The 9,706-nt window shown below is 39.7% G+C and overlaps 1 protein-coding gene across 1 annotated transcript; it reads right to left on the reverse strand.

Moving 5' to 3' along the window:
- Positions 1 to 8,752: 8,752 nt before the first annotated feature.
- On the reverse strand, positions 8,753 to 9,706 carry LOC116894513 (vomeronasal type-1 receptor 90-like). The gene has a single exon (XM_032896214.1). The coding sequence runs from the start codon at positions 9,704 to 9,706 to the stop codon at positions 8,753 to 8,755; it is 954 nt and encodes a 317-aa protein (XP_032752105.1).

Raw genomic sequence — 9,706 nt, forward strand, 5'->3', positions numbered from 1 at the left:
CCAGGGGTAGGTGGAGTGGGGTGGAGTGGGTGGAATCTCTAAAAAGTCACAGAGACCAGGGATAGGGGAGGCTCCCAGGAATCACTGTGAGTGACCTTAGCCATGAAGCATAACAGTGGAGACATGGAACCTGAAGAGGTTATCACCTGAAGCCAGACAGGACCCCCAATGGAGGGATAAGGACATCAACCCACCAACAAAACTTTCCACCCAAAATTTGTCCTTTCTAAAAGAAAATGCAGTGACAAAGATAGAACAGAGACTGAAGGAATGATCAACCAATAAGTGGCCCAACATGAGACCCATCCCATGGGAAAGTACCAACCCCTTATACTATTAATGGTAACTCTGTTATGCTGCAGACAGGCGCCTATTATTACTGTCTCCTGAGAAGCTCTACCTAGCAACTGACTGAAACAGACACAGTTACCCACAGCCAAGCACTGGACAGAGTTTGGGGACTCGTAAGGAAAATTTGTGGGAAGGGTTGAAGGCCTTGGAGGGGATGGGAACCCTACCAGAGAATCTATAGTCAAATAACCTGGACCCCTTGGAGCTCTCTGAGAGTAAGCCACCAATGAAAGAACATGCAAATGGCTAAATTAGGCCCCTGGCACAAACATAGATGTGCAGTTTGTTCCCCAACAACTGGAGCAGATGCTCTCCCTACAACTGTAGCCCGACTATGATATTTGTTCACCAACAGGGCTGCCTTGTCTGAGCTGAGTGGTCAAGGGTGTGCTTAATTTGTCAGGGACCTGATGGGTGTGGGGACACCCACAGGGAGTACCCTCTCAAAGGGGAAGGGAGTGGGGGATAAGGGGAGAAACTCTGTGAGGTGAGGGACTAGAAGGATGGGCAGCCTTTGGAATATAAATTTTAAAAAGATTTCAAGAGCCGTTGCTAGTTGCAGTTAGCTCTCTCCTCCTTCTGCATGTGTTTAAAGATATAATGTGTAAGTTGTTGCTTGAAATCCACACCTACCTACCTGCTGCCATGTCTGGCTATGATAATCATGGATTCTAACCCTTTTAAATTGTAAGCCACAAAATAAATGCTTTCTTTTATAAGTTACATTGGTCATGGTGTTTTGTCATAGCAATAGAAAAGTAGTTAAGACAATACCTAAAGGACTCTGTATCCTACCACACAGACTCCTGCTCGCCCATATTGATTGCTGCTCTATTCACAGATACCTGGAAATGAAAACAATCTAGATGTCCATCAATTGTGAATAGCTAATAATGCTATAATATATATATATATATATATTTAAATTAAAATATATATACATGTTCTTCTTGCACATATATTTGTGTGTCTGTTCCTCCTGGAAGTCAGAAGAGGATGTGGGATCCCTAGAATTAGAGTTACAGATTGTTGAAGCCACAGTGTGGGTGTTGGGAACCTGACCTGGGTCATGTGGTAGAGCCAATGAGTGCTCTTAACTGCTGGGTCATCTCTCAAGTCCTGCTTATCCCTTTTTACAAAACTGGTCTAAGAATAACACACAAATAATGGCTTCTTTTCATTTAAAATGGCCAACATTTAATTTGGGAAAATTTATTTGTTGAATAGTTATAACACATTCTTTAGAAGAGGACAGTTCAAGTTGATAATGGGGCACACACCTTTTTTTCCCATCACTTGTGCAGAGGCAGGCAGATCTTTGTGATTTTCAGACTAACATGGTTTACATAGTAAGTTCCAGGACAACCATGTTTACACATTTTGGTTTTGAGATTCTTTCTCAAAACCAAAAATATTAAAAAATGAAAGTGCCCAGTTAAAAGAAATTTTATCGGATCCCACCCACAGCTCCCTGCTCCTAAACCCCATGAGAGAGAGAGCTGATCGCCCAGAAGTGTGGGCAATCCTCAGACTGCAGGGAAGGACCACCTTTGCCCACATCTTTGCCCAAGAGGAAACTGTATAGTGCCTCTGGGCACGGGGTGAGTGGCACAGTCAAGCTGCAAGAGCCCTGCAGTATAGACTGCGCCCGGCTCTGAAAGGACCCGATCAAACAGCTCCCTGCCCCCAAGTCCCATGGGAGGGAGAGCTAGACCTTCAGAGGGGCAGACACACCTGGGAAACCAGAGGAGACTACTCTCTGCCCACATTTCTAAATCTAGAGGAAAACACCTAGCGTAATCTGGGCCACCTGTCACAGGCACCTAGTAAAAGTAGGGGCAGCCCCTTCTGTTTCCTACCCCCAGGGACAGCTGAAAGCCAGTGGACAGGAATGACTACACCCTGAGGCAGAACACTCTGTTCCCAGAACTGGCTGAAAGGAAACCAGGTATACAGCACTCCCAACACACAGCACTATAGGAAGGTCAAGCCACTATCAGAAATAGCAAAACAAGGTACCACCAGGGACAACCTGATCGTGAGAGGCAAGCGCAGGAATTCAAGCAACAGAAACCAAGCCTACATGGCATCATTGGAGCCCAATTCTCCCACCAAAGCAAACACCGAATATCCAAACACACCAGAAAACTAAGATCTAGATTTAAAATCACATTTGATCAAGATGATGGAGGACTTTAAGAAAGACATACAGAACTCCCTTAGAAAAATACAGGAAAACACAAGTAAATAGGTGAAGGAATTGGAAATGGAAATACAAACAATAAAGAAAGCACAAAGGGTGACAACTTTGGATATAGAAAACAAAATGAAGAGACAAGGAACTGTAGAAACAAGCATCACCAACAGAATACAAGAGATAGAAGAGAGAATTTCAGGAAAAAAAGATTCGATAAAATCATCAACACAACAGTCAAAGATGATGTAAAACAGAAAAAGATACTGGTCCAAAACATACAGGAAATCCAGGACACAATGAGAAGATCAAACCTAAGGATAATAGGTATAGAAGAGAGTGAAGACTCCCAACTCAAAGACCATAAATATCTTCAACAAAATCATAGAAGAAAACTTCCCTAACCTAAAGAAAGAGATGCCCATAAACATACAAGAAGCCTACAAAACTCCAAATAGATTGGACCACAAAAGAAACTCCTCCTGTCACATAATAGTCAAAATGCCAAAGAAAGAATATTAAAAGAAGTAAGGGAAAAAGGTTAAGTAACATACAAACGCAGACCTATCACATTTACATCAGACTTCTCACCAAAGACTATGAAAGCCAGAAGATCCTGGAAAGATATCATACAGAACCTAAGAGAATGCAAATGCCAGCCCAGGTTACTGTATCCAGCAAAACACTCAATTAACATAGATAGAGAAACCAAGATATTCCATGACAAAACTTTTTCTACAAATCCTACATTACAAAGCATAATAAATGGTAAAGCCCAACACAAGGAAGCAATCTACACCCTAGAAAAAGGAAGAAATTAACCTTTTTGCAACATAACAAAGAGAAGCGCACAAACATAATCTGTCCTCCAAATATGAAAATAACATGAAGCTACAATCACTATTCATTAATATCTCTCAACATCAATGGACTCAATTCTCCAATAAAAAGACACAGATTAACAAACTGGATATACAATGAGGACCATGCATTCTGCTGCCTAGCGGCAAAGACAAACACTACCTCAGAGTGAAAGGCTGGAAAAGAACTTTCCAAGCAAACAGTCTAAAGAAGCAAGCTGGAGTAGCCAGTCTAATACCGAATAAAATCGATTTTCACCCAAAAGTCATCAAAAAGATAAAGAAGGTCACTTCATATTCATCAAAGGAAAGGAAGAATTCACTAAGATGAACTCTCAATCCTAAATACCTATGATCCAAATACAAGGGCACCTACATACATAAAAGCAACCTTACTAAAGCTCAAAGCACACATTGAACCTCGCACAATAATAGTAGGAGATTTCATCACCCCACTCTCATCAAAGGACAGATCATGGAAACAGAAATTAAACAGAGAAATAGACAGACTAAGAGAAGTCATGAGCCAAATGGACTTAACAGATATTTATACAACACTGTATCCTTAAAAAAAAGGATATGCCTTCTTCTCACCTCTTCACAGTACTTTCTCCAAAGCTGACCGTATAATGGGTCACAAAACAGGCCTCAACAGATACAGAAAGATAGAAATAATAATGTATGTCCTATCAGACCACCAACGGGCTGAAGCTGGTCTTCAATAACAATAAGGGAAGAATGCCAAAATATACATGGAGATAGAACAACGATCTCCTCAATGATAACCTGGTCAAGGAAGTAATAAAGAAACAAATTAAAGACTTCTTAAAATTTAAAAAAAATCAAGGTACAACATACCGAAACTTATGGGACACAATGAAAGCTGTCCTAAGAGGAAAACTCAAAGCTCTGAGTGCCTGCAGAAAGAAATAAGAGAAAGCATAAATCAGCAGCTTAAGAGCACACCTAAAAGCTCTTAAAAAGAAGGAAACACCCCCCAGGAGGAGTAGAAAGGAGGAAATAATCAAACTCAGAGCTGAAATCAACCAAGTAGAAACAAAAAAGACTATACAAAGAATCAACAGAACCAAAAGCTGGATCTTTGAGAAAATCAACAAGATAGATAAACCCTTAGCCAGACTAACGAGAGGACACAGAGAGTGTGTACAAATTAACAAAATCAGAAAAGGGAGACATAACTACAGAATCAGAGGAAATTCAAAATATCATCATATCCTACTACAAAAGCCTATATTCAACAAAACATAAAGATCTGGAAGAAATGGACAATTTCCTAGACAGGTACAAGGTACCCAAGTTAAATCAGGAACAGATAAACCTTTTAAACAAGCCCACATCTCCTAAAGAAATAAAAGAAGTCATTAAAAGTCTCCCAAATATGAAGAGCCAAGGTCCAGATGGGTTCAGTGCAGAATTCTATCAGATCTTCATAGAAGACCTCATACCAATACTATCCAAACTATTCCACAAAATTGAAACAGATGGAGCACTACTGGATTCCTTCTATGAAGCCATAATTACTCTTATACCTAAACCACACAAAGATCCAACAAAGAAAGAGAACTTCACACTAATTTCCCTTATGAATATTGACACAAAAATACTCGATAAAATTCTTGCAAACTGAATCCAAGAACATATCAAAACAATCATCAAACCATGATCAAGTAGGCTTCATCACAGGCATGCAGAGATGGTTGAATATACAAATATTCATTTCATTAGATGCTGAGAAAGCTCTTTCCAAATTCAACAGCCCATCATGATCAAAGTCCTGGAAAGAACAGGAATTCAAGGCCCATACCTAAACATAGTAAAAGCCATATACAGCAAACCAGTAGCTAATATTAAAATAAATCAAGAGATACTTGAAGCAATCTCACTAAAATCAGGGACTAGACAAGCCTGCCCACTCTCTCCCTACTTATTCAATATAGTTCTTAAAGTCCTAGCCAGAGCAATCAGACAAGAAAAGGAGATCAAAGGGATACAGATTAGAAAGGAAGAAGTCAAAATATCACTATTTGCAGAAGATATGATAGTATATTTACGTGACCCCAAAAGTACCACCACAGAACTATGGATAAACACCTGATAAACACTTCAGCAAAGGGGCTGGGTATAAAATTAACTCAAAAAATCAGTAGCCTTCTTCTACACAAAAGAGAAACAAGCTGAGAAAGAAATTAGGGAAACGACACCCTTCATAATAGTCCCAAATAGTATAAAATACCTCGGTGTGACTTTAACCAAGTAAGTGAAAGATCTGTATGATAAGAACTTCAAGCCTCTGAAGAAAGAAATTGAAGAAGATCTCAGGAGATGGAAAGATCTCCCATGCTCATGGATTGGCAGGATTAATATCGTAAAAATGGCCATTCTACCAAAAGCAATCTGCAGATTCAATGCAATCCACATTAAAATTCCAATCCAATTCTTCATAGAGTTAGACAGAACAATTTGCAAATTCATCTGGAATAACAAAAAACCCAGGATAGCTAAAACTATCCTCAACAATAAAAAGACTTCCGGGAAAAGCACTATCCCTGAACTCAAGCAGTATTACAGAGCAATAGTGATAAAAAACTGTATGGTATTGGTACAGGGACAGGCAGATGGACCAGTGGAAAAGAATTGAAGACTCAGAAATGAACCCACACACCTATAGTCACTTGATTTTTGACATGGGGCCAAAACCATCCAATGGAAAAAAGGTAGCATTTTCAGCAAATGGTGCTGGTTCAACTGGAGGTCAGCATGGAGAAGAATGCAGATCGATCCATGCTTATCACCCTGTACAAAGCTTAAATCCAAGTGGATCAAGAACCTCCACATTAAACCAGATACACTCAAACTAATACAGGAAAAAGTTGGGAAGCATCTGGAACACATGGGCACTGGAGAAAATTTCCTGAACAAAACACCAATGGCTTATGCTCTAAGATCAATAATCCACAAATGGGATCTCATAAAACTGCAAAGCTTCTTTAAGGCAAAGGACACTGTTGTTAGGACAAAAACGACAACCAACAGATTGGGAAAAGATCTTTACCAATTCTACAACAGATAGAGCGCTTATATCCAAAATATACAAAGAACTCAAGAAGTTAGACCTCAGGGAGACAAATAACCCTATTAAAATGGGTTTCAGAGCTAAACAAAGAATTCACAGCTGAGGAATATCGAATGACTGAGAAGCACCTAAAGAAATGTTCAACTTCTTTAGTCATTAGGGAAATACAAATCCAAACAACCCTGAGATTCCAACTCATACCAGTCAGAATGACTATAATCAAAACTCCGACGACAGCAGATGCTGGCGAGGATTTGGAGAAAGAGGAATACTCCGCCATTGTTGGTGGGATTGCAGACTTGTACAACCATTCTGGAAATCATTCTGGAGTTTCCTCAGAAAATTGGACATTCCACTACCTGAAGACCCAGCTGTACCTCTCTTGGGCATATACCCAAAAGATGCTCCAACATACAGCAAAGACACATGCTTCACTATGTTCCTAGCAGCCTTACTTATAATAGCCAGAAGCTGGAAAGAATCCAAATGCCCTTCAACAGAGGAATATATACAGGAAATATGGTACATCTACACAATGGATTACTACTCAGCTATCAAAAACAATGACTTTATGAAAATAATAGGCAAATGGATGGAACTGGAAACTATCTTCCTGAGTGAGGTAACCCAATCACAGAAAAACACACAGGTATGCACTCATAGATAAGTAGATATTAGCCCCAATGCTCGAGTTACCCAAGATGCACAGAACACATGAAACTCAAGAAGGATGACCAAACTGCCGATGCTTTACTCCTTTACAACTGGAACAAGAAGACCCTTTGGAGGGGATAGGCAGGCAAAGTTTAGAACAGAGACTGAAGGAACACCCATTCAGAGCCTGCCCCACATGTGACCCATACATAGACAGCCACCAAACTAGATAAGAGGGATGAAGCAAAGAGGTGCAGGCTGACAGGAACTGGATGTATATATCTCCTGAGAGACACAGCCAGAATATGGCAAATACATAGGTGAATGCCAGCAGCAAACCACTGAACTGAGAACGGGACCCCTGTTGAAGGAATCAGAGAAAGGACTGAAAGAGCTGAAGGTGCTTGAGACCCCATATGAACAACAATGCCAACCAACCAGAGCTTCCAGGGAATAAACCACTACCCAAAGTTTATACAAGGACTGACTCTGAGCTCCAAAACATAGGTAGCAATGAATAACCTAGTAGGGGCACCAGTGGAAAGGGAAGCCCTTGGCCCTGCCAAGGCTAGACCCCGAGTGATTGGGTTGTTATGGGGAGGGCAGTAATGGTAAGAGGATGGGGAGGGGAGTACCCACAAAGAAGGAGAGTCAGAGGGGTCATGTGGATATTGGCCTGGAAAATGGGAAAGGGAATAACATTTGAAATGTAAATAAGAAATACACAATTTAATAAAGATAAAAAAAGAGAGATCAAAAGATTTTTGTCTCTATTTAAAAGGTTCATCACTTACCTCATGTGGTATCTTTCATTCAGGACGTCTCTTCTAAATTCAAACTGCTCTAATAAAAACCTTTTATGTTTCAAAAAAAGAGAAATTTTATCAGAGACCCAAATAACTTTTTAAGTCTCCTAATTACCAATTTTAAGCAGAAAAAAGTCACAGAATAGAATGAAAACATTTCTAAAATAGTCTGCTGTAGTGGGGCATGACTTTATTCCCAGCTTTCAGGATGCAGAGGCACTAATATCTCTTGAGTTCAAGGCTATTGTGGTCTACATAATGAGTTCCAAGAAAAGCCTGGGCTATCTACAGAAATCCTGACTCAAAAAGCAAAACAAAAAAAAGCAAAATAAGACAAAAAATATATACGACTTTATTTTTTAAAAATAAAGACTTTTCAAAGTGTCAAAAAAAAAACTTTGAAAAAAATCTATCCTACATCTATTGTCTATTGATGTACCTAGCTACCTACCTATCTGCTTTATCTATTTATCTTTGTGTGTGTAAGTATATCTGTATGGTCATGTGTACAAAATGGGAGTGTGTTTATCATGGCACTTATGTGGAGATTAAGAAGACAAGTTTTTATTGTATAAACTCCAAAGTATTAAAATTTCAATAGACAATAAATATGAAATTGTGCAGATGCATTTTTATTGATCCAGAATATTAAAAACCTAAAACCTGAAAAATGTACAACTTGTGGGAATTCCAATTACGACCATAGCAAGGACTCAAGAGCCACACAGCTTCCAACATATCACAAAAATCCCTAGATAGACTTGTTTGATGATGAGAACACCTGGACTTCATATCAGTCACCAACTGCTCTTTGATAACAAGTAATTCTCAGTATTGGTAGGGAAGAAATATACTGTGAAATAATTTTATGAGTGTACATCAGTAAAAATGGGCAGAGAGTGGGGTACAATGATACCACAATGGCGATAAATGCCCCCAAACTTGGCGTTATTTCATGTGTACAAAACTTGTTATAAATGGTGGCAAAGTTGTTCAACAAATAAAAGAACACAAAACAGTTTACAAGCAACAGGATTGTGTGAGTGGCTTTGTGTTCAGGAGAAGATTGGGAGGAGAGGTTTGGGTTGCGGAGATGTTTGGCTCTCTTGTGGTGCCTGCAGAGGAGGGTCACCATGTAGAGGCTGGTCCATACCAGGATGGCCATAAAGAACAAATCTCTTATTATGATAACACTCAGGAATAATTCTACATTGGGATACTCACGTGGAACATTTCCACAGTAAACATGAGAATATGCATATTCAATCTCAGTGTAATTGATTTTCGCTATCACAGTCTCAATGAGGAGCACATATATGACCAGGTTGATGAACCAGGAAAACAGGAAGGAGTCAAATGTCCATATAGAGAGTTTAGGCTTAAGCCTTGCCCACTTAGAATTACTGGGAGTGATGGTGATGGCTTGGAATATGCTTAGAATAGAAGTGGTAGAGATGGACATAGCCCGGGTGACTCTGTAGGCATACACAATGGCCTTACAGCCACCATCATCCAGAAAATTGGGTACTCCAAAGGATGAAGTGATATATGGTATCAGAGCAAATATGATTGTCAACATATTGACTATCACCAGGTGCATGAAAATGGGATCGATTGGTCTGCTAATGTAAGCTTTGACCAAGAAGTTGTGCATATACAGCATGAAGAGCAATGAGTTCCCTATGACACCCACACAGAGCTCAGATATAAAGAAAACCCCCAAGAGGGTGTTGCTTGGAAATATCAT

This window comes from Rattus rattus, chromosome 2, assembly GCF_011064425.1.
Source record: "Rattus rattus isolate New Zealand chromosome 2, Rrattus_CSIRO_v1, whole genome shotgun sequence".
Lineage (NCBI taxonomy): Eukaryota > Metazoa > Chordata > Mammalia > Rodentia > Muridae > Rattus > Rattus rattus.

Coding starts and splice junctions, on each gene's coding strand:
- LOC116894513 (XM_032896214.1), bottom strand. CDS start 9,706: ATGATATTTCCAAGCAACACCCTCTTGGGGGTTTTCTTTATATCTGAG.